The 16,148-nt window shown below is 37.0% G+C and overlaps 3 protein-coding genes across 3 annotated transcripts; all 3 read left to right on the top strand.

The window, feature by feature from the left end:
• The first annotated feature begins 1,378 nt into the window (after nt 1-1,378).
• ppa1b (inorganic pyrophosphatase 1b) lies at nt 1,379-5,998 on the top strand. Its single transcript, XM_042010953.1, has 11 exons — nt 1,379-1,540; nt 2,357-2,421; nt 2,755-2,808; nt 4,215-4,334; nt 4,460-4,546; nt 4,694-4,820; nt 4,912-5,039; nt 5,163-5,248; nt 5,376-5,451; nt 5,536-5,575; nt 5,698-5,998. Exons 1-11 carry the CDS (start codon nt 1,480-1,482, stop codon nt 5,727-5,729), a joined length of 876 nt encoding a protein of 291 aa, XP_041866887.1. The 5' UTR covers nt 1,379-1,479; the 3' UTR covers nt 5,730-5,998.
• Nucleotides 5,999-7,027: 1,029 nt separating this feature from the next.
• On the top strand, nt 7,028-12,228 carry sar1ab (secretion associated, Ras related GTPase 1Ab). Its single transcript, XM_042011048.1, has 7 exons — nt 7,028-7,261; nt 8,371-8,441; nt 9,027-9,146; nt 9,239-9,304; nt 9,404-9,507; nt 9,606-9,737; nt 11,032-12,228. The coding sequence occupies exons 2-7, from the start codon at nt 8,384-8,386 to the stop codon at nt 11,146-11,148; spliced, it is 597 nt and encodes a 198-aa protein (XP_041866982.1). The 5' UTR covers nt 7,028-7,261; nt 8,371-8,383; the 3' UTR covers nt 11,149-12,228.
• Nucleotides 12,229-13,082: 854 nt separating this feature from the next.
• Nucleotides 13,083-16,022, top strand: tysnd1 (trypsin like peroxisomal matrix peptidase 1). Its single transcript, XM_042011189.1, has 4 exons — nt 13,083-14,379; nt 14,899-15,029; nt 15,122-15,307; nt 15,478-16,022. Exons 1-4 carry the CDS (start codon nt 13,298-13,300, stop codon nt 15,678-15,680), a joined length of 1,602 nt encoding a protein of 533 aa, XP_041867123.1. The 5' UTR covers nt 13,083-13,297; the 3' UTR covers nt 15,681-16,022.
• The last annotated feature ends 126 nt before the right edge of the window (nt 16,023-16,148 follow it).

Genomic DNA, 16,148 nt, shown 5'->3' with positions numbered 1-16,148 from the left:
GTAGCAATAAATACTGTAATAATAACGATCCCAATGAGGCCTACTATATATTTGACCTATCACAATAACAGTTAATTGCAGAAATACATAAGAAATATATCATTTTTGTTTCCAAAGGAGGTTGTCAAATCAAGTCCAAATTGAAGTTGCATTCAAAGATTTTTAGATCTCCTCACACTTTTTAAAGGCTAAAACCCATAGGCTTATGACCAGATCAGGACAATATATTATAATTGGAGTCTTACAAAACCAATTATGAGCAACTGATTTGAGATCTTTAAGGTAAAACAATCTTGAAAGATTATAAAGTTAAAACTACAAAGATTACAAAGTCTTCAGAATGGTACCAAACAGCTAAAACTTACTAAAGGAAAACTAAAAATGTTAGTCGCAATCATCCATTACCTGTTTCCAGATGTACCCTGGACAGGTTACTAGTGCACACAGAGCTAACACAAGACAAACAGCCATATGAATTTTCAGTCTTTCTGAGGGCAGATTTAAAATAATCAGTTAACCTAACTCCTACACTGAAAGGTCTCACACGTGCACTGAGGAACATGTAATGCCAAACTGAAGGATTCAAACAAGGAACCTTCTTGCTGAGAGGCGAGCCATCACATGTCATGCAGCCCATGGCTTACACAAACATCGGCAATCTTTTCCTTGTAACATATGCAGCTATAGCTGTTGTTTGATCATGAAAGGTTACACACAAAGTCATTTGGAAGTAGTTCTGACATACTCCAAAGCATCCCAATTCATCATTATTATTTTATATAATTTAAATTAACAAGCCACTTATGAAACGGATACATTAAAAAGGTCACTGAAGAAATTTTGATGGTGTGACTATGGCTGGTGTAGAATCTGGCAAGCCTGTCTGCTGGAAACCTTCAAAATCCTTAACAGCAATTCCATGGTTGCTCTCTGATGGTTGATTTATTTTCCGACCTGTGACAATAAATAATAAACAACCATACACTATAAATCTAGTTAGTTTAGGGGCAAATTGTACATGCTGTAATTTTCTACCTAAATGTAAATTAGTAATGAGAGTATCTACTGTATTGAGAATAGCAGATAATGTTTGAAGCCATCTTTTTGTCAGACCAAAAGAAGTCACACACTTATACTGAAATATTACACAAAACACTGTCATTGGAGGCTAAATTCTGTTCTTGACCATATATATACATATAAATAATATATTTCAGTTCATTGTGTCTATTTATACCATACTATTTTAGATATTAATAAAATATCTGAGTGGACTCCTTATACTGAACGCGGAGTATATATTTAATTGCATCTCCATTTCCACATTACAAGTTCGATGTTTCCGATAGCACATGAAGGCATCACTGACGATTTGCGCATGCGCTGCGGCTTCTGGGACTACGAGCCCGGTGCAGGCGTTTGCTTCCGTCGTCATCCTCATTTTCCGAACCAAACTGCATCAGAATCCCGCATTTAAGCATGAGCTTCACAGTCGAAGAGAGGGGGAACCCTAATTCCCTGAGCTACCGTTTGTTCTTCAGTAAGTAGTAAACAAGAGGAATTTAAATTTTGATTTTGGTTGAGTGTTCTCGAGTACAGGTCAGTCTCAACCTCCCACGTGTCACTAACGTAATAATAATTGATTTATACTTGCTGGTTTACTTCATTATTACAACTTTGATATTTATACTCCAACTTAGTGTTAAAAAAGTGAATCCGTACATTTCTTAATACTAAAGCTTCATTTGAGTCTTTCTAAGTTGCACTAACCACGTCTTCCTATTTCGCCGCGTCACACCAAATTCGTGTAAATCTGACGGGTTTTTTCTAAGTCCTTAAATTAATTTTGCTTAGGAAAATTGGTTAATTGTCTCTGGAATTCTGTCAAGGCTGTTCAAGACGTCATCTAGATACCTTGAGTTGTGAGGCAACGCCCTCTTGGACTCTAATAAAACCATTGATGAGTTGACCTGTGCAACAAAGTATTTATGAAATTTTATGAAAACGTTCTTTATTTAATGTTGTTGGTCACTTAGAATTTATAGCGCCAGTCAGAACATGTAATTATAAGGGATTAAATGTACAGATTTGCCAGAAATGTTCGTTTTATAAATAGCCTTCACCATCAAAACGAAACTTGGGTGCAGACTGGGTATTCCGGTTGCAACATATAGGACAAAAGCCTTTTTTATTGAGGGTGATCTAAGGTAAAACTCGCACTCCCTCTTCTGTGATGTGCACTATTCTTTCTGATTATTAAACTGTGAAATACATATTTACCAGAACTGATAGTATAGAGAGCAAAATACATAAAATTTAATCATACTGATATTGCATTTAATTAATTATTCAACAGGAAATGCTGAAGGAAAGTACATCTCACCATTCCATGACATACCATTATATGCTGACGAGAGTCAGGTAAGGAAGTTGTTTTTGCCTAATAAAATATATTTATGTGTTTGCATCCTCTAAATCTAACCAATAGTTAAGTCCAACTTGTAGTGCTGTCAAATGCAGTTTTATAGCTGTAATATCTAAATTACATGATAAGAGATCTGATACAGATAAAACTGCAAAGTTAGAATCTGTTAGAGAAGAGGTGACCTTTACTCTTTGTTTTCTCAGTGCTAGGTCGATATCTGCCATGATTGCAAAAGAATATTTTTTGAACAGTTAATCCTGCATATGTTAGGAAAAATGTCAGTTTGGTGCAACTTCAGTGTGTCTTTTCCTAATTTCTCTCACTAACAGAACATCTTCCACATGGTTGTTGAGGTACCAAGATGGACAAATGCAAAGATGGAGGTGAGACTATCGTTAACCATCTACCATCAGGATTTGGATTGGACCTAAGCATATTCAAGTTATGTTTACCAAAGTCTATTTAGCATTTTTCACATTATGACCCAGATAATGAGCACCAGCATTGAGCAGAAACAAGAGTCTACAATACTAAATGCTTTATCTAGTTAAGCCTGGAGATACCTGTTAACTAGCGTGGCGACTAGCAACTCCGGTGGGGACCATTAGGGAATGAAGCTCATACACAACCCAAACCTACTCATGTTGAAAACTAGTTATTGTAATGATAGAAGTACAATATTAATAAAAAAGCCTTTGAAAGATAAAAAAATGTAAACAGGAATAAATTTATGTGGAAATATACATACAAATGAGTAATATATTCAAAATAATTAAATGTGACGTAGTTAATAGCAGCTCTTGCTTTACAACCTAGTATAACTGTTGTTCTTATTTTAGTTTCTTCTGCAGACTTGAGTTAATTTCTGTGTTTCAGATGCAGTCAGATCTTCTGCAGTTTGGTGCATCTGTTTTCTACATAGTCTAAGCAAGCTTGTGGTCAACTCTGCAAGCTAGTTATCCCCAGAAATTATGGACCCCAGTAATAGTGGCACATATAATCCACATTATTCCTCTCTTTGCAATGTATTTATCTGATAAACTGTGTGACAGTCTCGAGCTAGATGGAGATTTCGGCCACCTGGTTTCACATTTTATCCTCTGTACTAAGTTAGGGCTGTTGTGTCACAGGTCCAAGGTCTGTTCAGCTGGTTGCTGAACAGAAAGGTAGATGATGACCACGTTTTCATGTGAGATGGGCTCATTTTAACTAGGCATGTATTCCTAAGTATCACTGGTGTACCTTGTTGTTTCACTGTCTCCTGAAGTGGTTGCAACATGCAACTAAGTTGTTGCAGTTTGGAGCTCCTAGAGCAAATGAAAATATAAAAAAAAGAATTAGTTTTAGGCTGAACTTTCAGCATCTTTGTGCTGTGAGCTAAACTGTGTTGAGCTGTTAATGTTGGGAGGGGCCATGGAGTCTGTGGTGGTCCAGCTGGAGGTGATGAAGGTGGCACTACAGGCATCATGACTGCTGCATTTGGATTCTTAATTTTAGTATTTTGCTTATTCTACGCAAAATGTGTTTTAATGCAAATATTTTCAGATTTACTGAGTAAGAAATTTAAATGTGTGACTCTTACTTGCAGTGCTGAATGTTAACACTGTGGTATTGCTGCTTTTATTGGTATAAAGTCTTTAAAATAGTTTTTCTCTATCTTTTCCCATGGTTCTCTGTCTTTTAGAGAACAGTGGCAAGTGGATACTTTGAGACTTGTTTAATCTAATGTGTTTAATACTGTGAATGTAATCATGTTGAATAGTAACAGTACCGCAAATTGGTATTTTAGATTGCTACAAAAGACATCCTGAATCCAATAAAGCAGGATGTGAAAAAGGGCAAGCTGCGGTTTGTTGCCAATGTTTTCCCACATAAAGGCTACATCTGGAACTATGGAGCAATTCCTCAGGTCAGTATTTTCTGTGAAAGTTATTTGACACCCATATGACGTCCTAAAGCTTGTATTATTGAGTGTATTAGACTTGAGTGTATTAGACTTTAACAATACACCAATTTTCTTTTTCTCTTTTTAAGACGTGGGAAGATCCAGCACATAAAGATGGAGACACTGGCTGCTGTGGCGACAATGATCCCATCGATGTCTGTGAAATCGGCAGTAAGGTACAGAACTCCTGTTTCATATTTATACATGGTGTTATTGTTTATGCACATTTCTGTGCATCAGCATAAACAGTGGATGTTGTGGTTGAAGCTTTTTTGTGAGCACTCATCATTGATAAATGAGACAAACTGAAATGATGTCTCTAGGTGTGCTCTCGTGGGGAGGTAATCAGAGTGAAGATACTTGGGATCCTGGCCATGATTGATGAGGGTGAGACTGATTGGAAAGTGATTGCAATCAACGTAGAGGACCCTGAAGCCAGTGGATTTAACAGTAAGCATCTCAGTTTATTCTCGTTGGGTGTATTGACATTGCTGCATCAGTGACATCATATACTTGTTTTGCTGTTCCTGTGATTTTACAGACATCAGTGATGTCCAGCGCCTGAAACCCGGTTACCTAGAAGCCACAGTGGACTGGTTCAGGAGGTACAAAGTTCCAGATGGGAAACCAGAAAACTGCTTTGCTTTCAACGAGGAGTTCAAAGACAAGGTCCCCTCTTCACACACCTCATTTATTCTAGTTGTTAAGAATTTATTTAAATTAATCTTAAGGTCTTAACCAGAGTTTTCCCTTACAACCAGCTGACCTGACATTTACTATTTTATATTTCAGGACTTTGCCATTGAAGTAATTCGAAGCACACACAACTTCTGGAAGGCCCTCATTTCCCAAAAGACTAATGCTGGGGAGCTCAACTGGTAAATGCAGCAACTGACTTTTTTCCTTTGTTCAGCTAAAACTCATTCATATTTGGATCAAATATATATTCCCATTCATTATTTTCTACTATAACTGCATCTAATGTAAATTTCTGAAACAAAACAGCAAAAACACTTGTGTCTCATCTGGTGAAAGTCCTTACTGCTGCTCAGCAGATGAGGCCAAAGCTGCAGTTGGTGAGGTAAGATGTTATACACCTTATTTCACAGCACACCATTCATTTCATAACAAGATGTCCCCAGCTGACATTTCTCTCTGCTTTAAGACATGTCCTTGTGGAAAAGAAGAGCTGATCCCCTCATCAGGTTGTGTTTCATAAATGTTCTTCCCAAATATGTCCAGGATTTTGTATTCCTACTAAAAACAAACAAAAAAAAGAAAACATTGGCATAATGAGAGACTAATTTAAATGTTTTTTCATTTGCAGTTGATAAATGGTTCTACTATGAGAAGAAGTGATCCAGTAGCTGAAAGAGTTGGAGCAGGAAAGACTCATCTGTGTTGGAAATACTTGAAGATGGACGTCTTTATAGATGGAGGGGTAGCGGTTAGATACTGTAGAGACAGAGAAGAGTCAAAATGCACTCATGTCACCACCAGTTATCAGATATTTAACAAAGATCTCTTTGGAGATGTGCTGTCATTCAAGTACAGGTACTGTCTCATAGATATTTCTGCGCTGTATGACACTGGATTGCTTTAATAAAGCTTCTCTGGTTAAATTATCAGTGGGACTTAAGTGAGTAGTCATTGTTGTGGAAGTTGTAGGAAAAAATCCTGAGATTGAAAGTTACTAAAACTAACTCTTGTTTTCATAATGCTGCCACCTAGTGCTCACTTCTCATTGTTTTTCTCTCTCCTTTTTTTTAATACATTAAATGAACTGTAGTATTTGTGCTATATGTTGTATTAGTTTTTAGTTTAGGGGCAGCTGTAGCTCAGGAGGAAGAGTAGTCGTCTACCAACCTGAAAGTTGGTGGATTCCCTAAAGTGTCCTCGGGCAAGACACTGAACCCCATGTTGCCTCCTGATCTGTCTATTGGGTTGTGAATGTGTGATAGAGTAAAGAACTACGTATAAAGAAGCAAAAGTGCTATATGTGTGTGCATGAATGGGTGAATGTGACGTGGTGTAAAGCACGCTGAGTAGTCAAAATGACTAGAAAAGGACCTAAGTACAGTCCATTTACCTTTTAGTTTGATTTAAAGTCAGCTTTTAAGAGAACAAGATGCAACATTTTAAAGATGTGAATGTGTGTGTGTGTGTGTGTATATATATATATATATATATATATATATATATATATATATATATATATATATATATATATATATATATACACAAGATTTTTCTTTTCAAGAAAATATGTATTTAAGGATAAAACAGATTTAGATAAATTGGGGAGTCCTCAGGCTTAAAACATAATTATTAACTTGAGTAAATATTTCCATTTTGTGTAGAATAATATAAAAATGCAATTTTGCAAATAAATAAAATTGAGGAAATAAAGACTTTGGAGACTGTGTAGTGCTATGGTAATTCACCACAAATTTGACATATAAAAAATATGCTTCAATACATACAAGCTGCAAAGTGGAATTCAGTGTCAGAAAAACCAAGTAAATCTGTTATCAGGATAATGTAGTATCCTAAAACTGAAAATTAAAAGGAAAGAATACATGAATTAGAAAAGCAAGTTGGAGCTACGAGTGTATCATCAAATATATCTGTATCCAACGCCATGTCTGATTCAGCAATTTTTTTTAAAGAATAAACAAGACATTAATATAAACAGGAAAATTAATTAAAAATCACATAGGCAATTCAAGAATCTGAAATAAACATGAAAGACGTCGTCAGAAATACTCGCACTAATTTGCCGTCCTGATGACGTACTTCCGGTTAACTGTCAAACTCGCTGTGATGTCCGTGGAAGGGAGGCTTGGACCAAAAATTAACGGACGAAGAGTTCACTGACTTGGCAAACCAAGGTAATACTCCAAATTACTTATTTAGTTAACCTATTCTAGTTCCCACATTTCTATTCTGATGCGTCTGTTTAATAGGCTATCTTTCCTGAAATTTCCCTGACACTGAAATTATTAGTTTGTTTTTGTTTGTTTGTGACCTATTTTTGCGCTCGTGTTTACTAAATATATTTTTACTTTGACAGCTGACATTGAGTACCCGAATGGTTGCAATCGTCATGAAATGAATAAAACAGACGTAAGGATTTAAGCTACTGATTTTAGTGTTTTAATGAACGTTTTTGTTTTATTAATGTACATTTTTAACGGGTCCCGAGGAAAAACTTTAAAATATGAGCTTTTTATGACGTAGTTTTTTTGACGGGTAAACTAGGCACCACTAAGTAGCAGTACTTATACTGCACTTAATTCTCATGTGTGATATGCGGAGTTCTGTGTTTGCGACAGACACCTACATGTTGTATAGTCATCAACTACTGGGTAATTTCTCGAAGCCTTTGTCACTGGAATCGTTACTGTTCGCTGCAACAAGTACACGAAGTTCACAGAGAGGGACAGGTGTTTATGTGTCCGCGAGAGAGGCCGGGGTGACAGCCCAGATCAGGTGTCTCTCTCACAACTTGTCATAAAAATAGTCACAGGAAGATCACTGTGACTGAGTGAGACTGCTCTCAGAACAAACCAGCATCCAGAACCCACTGAGACCCGTTTGTTGCCCTGCTTAGATCATTTCCACTCATGCTGTAAAACGTGTGTGATTACACAGAGCTTACACATACCAGCAGATTAATTCAGGGTCGGGAATAACAAAGAGCTTTAGTGCTGGATGCTGTAACACAAAAATGTTATTTTGTGTAATAATGTAAAGTTCTAGGATTATTTTCTGTTAGTTTTTGCGTTGCATTTACACATTCGTATATGAGTAAGAAACGGCTTCACTTGCACTTTCCCTTTGGGATCAATAAAGTATTTTTCATTTAATTTATGTGTGACAGTAAATGAACACAAACTAAATGACTGTTTCCTCACTACTAGTTTATATATATATACACTCATATGTGTGTTTTTTTGTAATGGATGATAAGGAATAACTTCAGTTTTCTGTATTTCAGGTAGTCAAGAGAAATGTCTTTTTTATTTGATTGGATCTACAGGGGCTTCAGCAGCGTCCTGCAACTATTAGGTATAGTACAGATATTTTTAAAGGGTGAGTGGGGCCTCCCCAGTGGGGCGCCAATCAGTTTCTGTACGGAGGGCTTTATAGGTGAGAAAATATTACAGTAGTTATATAAAAAAATACTTATCTTAGTGATGTGGTTAAAGAGCTCAGATACAATAATTGTGGGAGATTTAGACTGTTTTTCAGACAAAAATGAATAAATACCTTAGGACAGACTATTTCTGTTTTCAGTTTAGCCTGCATATGTCAAACAGCAATATGATTTGTACTCGAGTCTCTTGGAAATGTGTCTGTCGAATTAAACAACATAATTATGATCATATAGGTATCCAAAAATTTAGAAAAACTAAGCAAATAAATGGAACAACTGTGTTGTCATTCTTCCTAATTTTATCTCAGTAGGAGCTTACTCTTTCAGTCTTTAAAGACCCCTGGTGTTGTCCAGCATATTTGTCCAACTTTTACACAAAAAAGAGAAAAGAAACATGTTATAACTGATATGAGGGCATCTGGTGCTTTGATTTATCTTCAAAACCTTCTAGCAAGCTTACAGAAGATTCTCACCCATTTTTCCCCTCTTGTCTTCAGGGTTGTACAAAAAGACTGGGAAGTTGGTTTTCCTTGGACTAGACAACGCTGGAAAAACAACACTCCTTCAGATGCTCAGAGATGACAGGCTAGGACAGCACATGCCAACATTATACCCAAGTAAACTTAGCAGTTTAACGTGTTTAGCAACTAGCCTCATGCATTATGTTTTTGTTGCTTCTCTAAAGTCAGTGATTTCTCTTGGCCCATAGCATCTGAGGAGCTGACCATAGCTGGGATGACATTCACCACGTTTGACCTTGGAGGCCATACACAAGGTGTGAGTAAAGACTGTGCAGCTGAGTCCTGCTTTGTATTGAAGAAGTTGCACTGATGCATTAACATGGTGTCACATCAATGATGAAATGCTCCCACAGCACGAAGAATCTGGAAGAATTATTTCCCAGCCATAAATGGTATAGTCTATATGGTGGATTGCGCTGATCATGAACGACTAGGAGAGGCAAAAACTGAACTAGATGTGAGCTCATAATATTGATTTTACTTATTATATCAACACGTCCTAACAGCTGCCTCAGTTAGGGCTCATCTGTTTCGATCAACACTTTTTGTGTTTAGGCCCTGTTAACAGATGAAACCATCGCCAACATCCCAGTTCTCATCCTGGGAAATAAGATAGACCGTCCAGAGGCCATCAGTGAGGATGCACTCAGAGGAATATTTGGTCTTCATGGACATACAACTGGAAAGGTAATAGACTTGTGAGATTTAGTCCCAGAAATTTTTGTATCTCGTTTGTACTTTCACAGTCACACGGAAAAGAAAATAAACCCTCTGTCTATTGAGTGGTTTACATATCAGGAAATTAAAAAAAAAAAAAAAAAATCATGCTTGCAGCAGCTCCCTCATACCACCCCTACAGCTGAGCAAAGACCACAGACTACCACAGTGTATTATGACCAAACATCTTCATTTTGGTCTTGTCTGTCCAAAGGACATTGTTATCTTGGTTGCTCAGATGCAGCTGCCATGTTTTTTGTTGACAAAGAAGTCTTTCTCCTTGTCACCCTTCCAAAGAAGCCATATTTGTTCAGTTTTTTTCTACTGAACTGACATGGACTTTAACATGCTAAGACTGGTAAATGTCTTGGGTTTTTTGTAGTTTCTCTTAGTATTACACAGTCTGACCTTATGGTGAATTTGCCTGTACATCCACTTCATGAGGAGATTGACAACTGCCTTGAATGTTTTCAACTTGTGAATAATGATTTTCACTATAGAATGATGAGTTTCAATTTGTTTGGAAATGACAACATAACCGTTCCCAGGTTGATGGGCAGCAACCGCTTTCTGTGATTGTTACTGATGTCTTTCCCTTTTTTTTGGTATTGCTAGCATACACTATCAGTCAAAAGTTTGGACACGTTTTCCCATTAGTCAATAGGAAAGTGGGTCCAAACTTTTGATGGGTACTGTATCTGAATACACCAGAGCAACAAATGGCCTAAACCTCTGCTTTTCAAGAGGTGCTCAGGTTGATGATTAATTAATTAAATTTAATTAGCAGGGTCTGGCTGCTTGTTACCATCGAAATTCTCATGGAAGTTATAAGTTTCAATAAACAACGACGACATGTACAAAAGTTATGTATTGTTGCTTATCTGATATTTTATTTACTAAATGTTAAGACCTGGTAAGGATGAGATGTTTTCTTCTTCTTTTTTTTTGTTTGTTTCATCATGCCCTAATATCTTCAGTATGTACAGTTTTTCTGTTGAACACAATATGTTGTTGATTAGCAATGGGCTTGTCACCTTACCCATGGAAAATTTTTATCATTAGTATACAAGAGGCAGCAGGATGCAACAGGAAAGCATTTTTTGGGTCAGTAACAATAGTTAGAGATTTCACACCTCACCTTTTACATATGAAGGGAATTACAGGTTTTAGATATCAGTAAGATATATTCAGTGTCTGTGGAGAATGATATGAATGTGTGAATTAAAATCTGTTCTTTTGAGTGTGTATTTTTGTTTCTTTTCAGGGCACTGTGTCACTGAAGGAACTGAATTTCAGACCAATGGAAGTTTTTATGTGCAGCGTGCTGAAGAGACAGGGATATGGAGATGGTTTCCGTTGGCTCTCACAATATATTGACTGATTCAAATTCTTTTAAAAGCCTTAATCAGATGTACCATGCTGCCTGTGTACACAGACAAGTTCCACACAAAACTACCTGCAGTAGAGATAATTAATTAAATATACTAGTTGTAGTACTTTGACTGCCAGTAAGAAGAATGTTTTAAAGAGTGTTTTGTTTTAATGTATCCTGTACTCCTGATGCAAGGCAAAGATTAGTAGTTAAACATAAGTCTGTATTATTCAGATTGAGAGGGGAGAATAATTCTCATGTCATGGTTACTTCCTCTACTTACAATAAGGAATGTAGAGCTCTGCCATATAGAACATGCCATTGCTGTAAAGTAATTTCCAAGATGGGTTTATATTTGGCTGCTGGTGTTAACTTACAGTTAAACAAGTTAACACTGCTGGCTTTGGGTAGCTCCCACTTGGTTGAAGATAAAACATTTTTGTGGTGTAGATACATATTACACATTTATTGAAGTACTTTTCTTTCAAACTAATGGCAATTTTGACATTTACCATTAGCTGTTGCCAAGAACAAAGTGATTTCAATCAGGAAAGTGCTGCAAAAAAGCTTAGCTGTATTTGTTAATGTTAAAACTGTAGTTTGCTACATCCATGGTTACTGAGGGTTCTGTTGATTGTGTTTAATGAAAGTAAAGCAGCCAAGTATATGAATGTGACCACAAGTGCTTTTACTAACTTATTCCACACGGAGCTTTATTTACACCAAATGAGACTATTTTAAAAATAAAATCACACTTTTCTTTTTTTTTTTTTTTTGCAGAGAAGATGCCAAGCTATCTGTTCTAATGATAAATAACTGATGTGAAATAAATTAAGTACTTTGTGATTAGTTGCTGCTCACTACATGCAGTGATATTATGAGAGTACTTGGATGGTATGCAAAACATTTTTAGGAAATTAGAGTGCAATACTATAAATTGTTGTGTGTATACCATCTTATTTATATTTTGAAAGAAGAATAAACTTGCTCTATATAAAGCCGTGAGATATGACATAAAGCATATGTTACAAAAATATTCTTACTTGAAATGTGTGACACATTAGAATAATAAATGTTTTTGAAAACCTCTTGAATTTTCATTTTTTTATAGACCTATGTTGTAAATATATATATATATATATATACACACACACACACACACACACACATATCGACATTGTTAGTGTATTACAAAATTGCACTTTTGGGACACAACGTGCAGCAATTTATATATGTGTATATATATATATATATAAATATATAAATATATAGTGCACAATTCTGCAAATACAAAAGCATTGTCAAACATGGCAGATTTGATTAACAGTGCATAAACGTAGCAGCTTAAGAAGGAACAAGGGTAGAATCAAAACAATTAACATAATAATAATAAAAAAAGAAAATACATAAAATAAAATCAATCAACCTAAATTATTAGATTGAGATAGGAAAACAAAGTAATGTGCAAGGGGAGTCCAACATTGGTTCAGTTTCGTGAACCATTGGGAAAGTTATTCATGGCGTCCAGTAAACTTTAGGCTGATTCCACTGATAAATTTTAAGGATTTCATATACATGTTAAATTAATTTCTGAAGTAAACAAAGTTAGGGGGGGGGCATTTCTGCATTCTGTTCTTGTGTATGAAAAACTTAGCTTCGCATAAAATAACATTATTACAAAGTTTGTCATTTTTCTTTTTTAAGATCAAGTCAAATGTTATGTCATTTTTTGAAAGGGAAGTTAAAAGAGATGAAAATTTTTCAATCATTCATTTACATCTGACCAGAACCTTTGGACTACAGTGCATCAAAGGTGAAGAATACAGTACATGATCGGTGTCCTCACGTGCAGCAAACGTCTACGTCCTCACATTCTTGCTTACCATTGGCTAGACATTCATGCATTCTGACCAATTATGTGAAACAATACGACACAACCCGGAAGTCAGAGAGACGGTCATCAAACTGTTCCTGTGTAGAATACTTGAGATGAAATAATATGTAAATTTCTAATTCCTAATTCAGTTTGGTATTTTTCACCACTGTGGGACGTTGTCTTCTTATTTCACATCCGGTCTGTAGATATCTGTTTAACGTGCTGCTTCTTCGACCGCTTCCCACTTTTTTTTGACTTAGTAGAGTTGCTCTTGGAGCCAGTATGGAGTTGAAGGATTTGGAGAAATGCTGTTGTGTTATCAAAGTTTCGGGGACATTTTCAGTAAAGAAGTCCGTCAGTTTCAGCGGAGTTATCGTCCATCCTCAAAATGGAACTATCATATGCACCGGCCTCCCGTTTTCACGGTTTATTACCGATAAAGAGTCCATCTCCTCTGACAGCGAATTCATTTTCCCAGACAGCTTAAGTGACAAACTTAAAATCCGCGTCAGCTTTTCTACTCATCCAGCTCAGGACTCAAACAAGAAAGTACATGAAGAGGCACTCTCCACTTCCAGATGCAAAAAAACACGGCAGCACGAGGTTTCAGCCGAGCTGCTCATGCTGGTGAACTGTGTGGAGTTCAAGCAGGCTTTCCTGGCAGTTTTCCAAGAGACGGACCAGTGGCGTTTCCATGGTGACGAAGAAGATGAAGAACTGACCAGAGATGTCCATTTTCTCAGCTGGTTTGCAGTACTCAAAGCAGATGTTTTGGTCGACAGTAGTTCAGATTCAGGAGCCATCCCGTGGCAGAGCAGCTCTTCTCTACAGAAAGGCTGCCCAGTCGTTGCATGTGGCTCTCCTTTTGGCTCCCTCTGCTTAGATCTCTTCATCAGCACCCTCAGCAGAGGAATCATCAGTAACCTTGCTGGAGAGGACAATGCAGTCATCCTCACAGATGCTCGATGCTTGCCAGGCACTGAAGGTGGAGGCTTGTTTGTGGTGAAAGGCGCAGAGTGTGTTCGTCTCATTGGGCTGATCGTGTCTCCATTTGGCTGGAAGGCAAATGAGTGGATAGGCCTCACTCTTGTCTGCTCTGTTCACTTGATCTTTAGAAATGTCATCCGTTGTGCAAGCATCCAAGATCCGATCTGTGATGCATTGCATTATCCAGGAGAGGCGGACATCCACATGTCTACTACAGCTCATAAGTCAAAACCTGTCAAGTACCCCACTGTGTGCTTTGTGGGCAGTGGACAGGTCTGGGGTTCAGGGGTTGTTGTCACTACGAAACTAGTGGTAACTTGTCGGCATGTTGTCAATGGGAAAACTACAGTCACCTTGAAGTTTCATCATGGGGACAGGTGATAGTACATTTTTTTATTCAAAACTCTAAGTGTTGACTATAGTTGGGTTGTTACAAATACCCCTTCCACCTGTAGACATGCACAAAACAAACTTACTTCTATGAGAGACTCCACAAAAACACAGATGGAGGAAAAGCCATCATAGATATCACAAATCTCACAAATCTGAAATAAGAAAGCACCAATGACAGGATAAATGTTGTATGTAAAGAGTAAAAATTATACAACAGAATAATTAAATTTGGAAAGAAATAATTTATACATAAGGTAAATGTAAATTGAGACTGAATATTGAAAATGGATTGTTCAGGTAGTGAATATTTACAAGTGTTATATATGTCCTTATAATCTTATTACCAGAAACTACATCTGCTTGAGCAGTTTTTACAGGGTGGAGTAGTTAAACAAGTCTTTTAGTGAGCTGTAATGTCTCAGATCACAGTATATTTACAAAGAGTTCAGACTATTATGTTAGCCTGATGTTTGCTCTTTGTTTTGATGATTTCTATGTTACAGAATTTTTGACATCCATGGTGATGTGCTGTTCTCCACTAAAGCGTCGTCCCCGTATGATTTTGCTTTGGTCGAGCTGAGGGTCCCTGTTCCAGAAGCTGTGCTTCCTCAAATGTCACAGAGTTTCAGTCCAGGTTTGATTTCACACTCAGTTCTAAAGAGCTCTGTTTCTTCACACTAATAAAACTGCATCGATGGTTAATCAGCGTGGTTTATCTCCTTACAGGCGAAGCTGTGCTTGTAGTGGGATATGGTGGCTTGGGCCAGGCATGTGGCCCATCCCTGACCTGCGGTGTCCTCTCCAAAGCCATTAGTTTAAATTACCAGCCTGTTATGCTCCAGACCACATGTGCAGTACAAGCAGGGGCCAGTGGAGGTGCTGTGGTGAAAAAACATTCAGGAGAGTTGCTGGGTAAGGACCAAACAAGTACTCCTTTTGAACAGTGGGGGGCACATGATGACCACTGGAAAACTTCAGTGTAATACACAACATGTGTAGGAAAAAGGCAGCTATACATGTCAGAAAGCTCAATTTGTACTGCTGTTTTTGCGGTTGTGTAACAATTAATTGCTGTGTTGCAGGAATTGTGTCCAGCAACACAAGGGATTTGGCTGCAAAAGTGACTTATCCACACCTCAACTTTAGCATCCCGGTCACTGTTTTCCAGGGATTGTTACAAGAATTTCACCAGACAAGAGATGTGAATGTGTTCCGAGTGCTGAACACCACAGAAAAAGGAGTCAGACGTGTTTGGAGGCTACAAAGTGCACAAAGCAAACTATAACTCAGGATCCCTGCACTTACAGATGTGCTAGAGTAAAATATGACTTAAAAAAATCATAATATTAGATAATCATATGTTTGCTAAAATGTGTGTAATGTTTTGTTTTTAATTTTTAAACTAAGCTGGTATTCTCTTGTATTTAATAAATGTATTTTTCACATGGAACCTAGACACATCTGAGGGAGAAAATTTCACTCTTAACACCATGCCAAAACATATGATAACTTCTAAAATATTAAGAACACTTAATGATAACAGTCATTTTGAATTTAGATGTATACCTGTTTTGATTGTTTTATTGCACTTTAATGTAATTTGATAAAGTTTAATCTGTGATGGGTACATTTCTGTGCACTCTTCTCACAAATGACCCTTTCTGTGACCTTACTGTGCCCATGACTGTAGCAAGTAAAGCACCAAAGGAAAATAGACTAAAGTCATGGTAGTTTTTTTTATATCTCAGTAAAG

This window comes from Melanotaenia boesemani, chromosome 16, assembly GCF_017639745.1.
Source record: "Melanotaenia boesemani isolate fMelBoe1 chromosome 16, fMelBoe1.pri, whole genome shotgun sequence".
Lineage (NCBI taxonomy): Eukaryota > Metazoa > Chordata > Actinopteri > Atheriniformes > Melanotaeniidae > Melanotaenia > Melanotaenia boesemani.
Note: the sequence above shows the minus strand (reverse complement) of the source record. Positions and strands in the feature narration are given on the sequence as shown.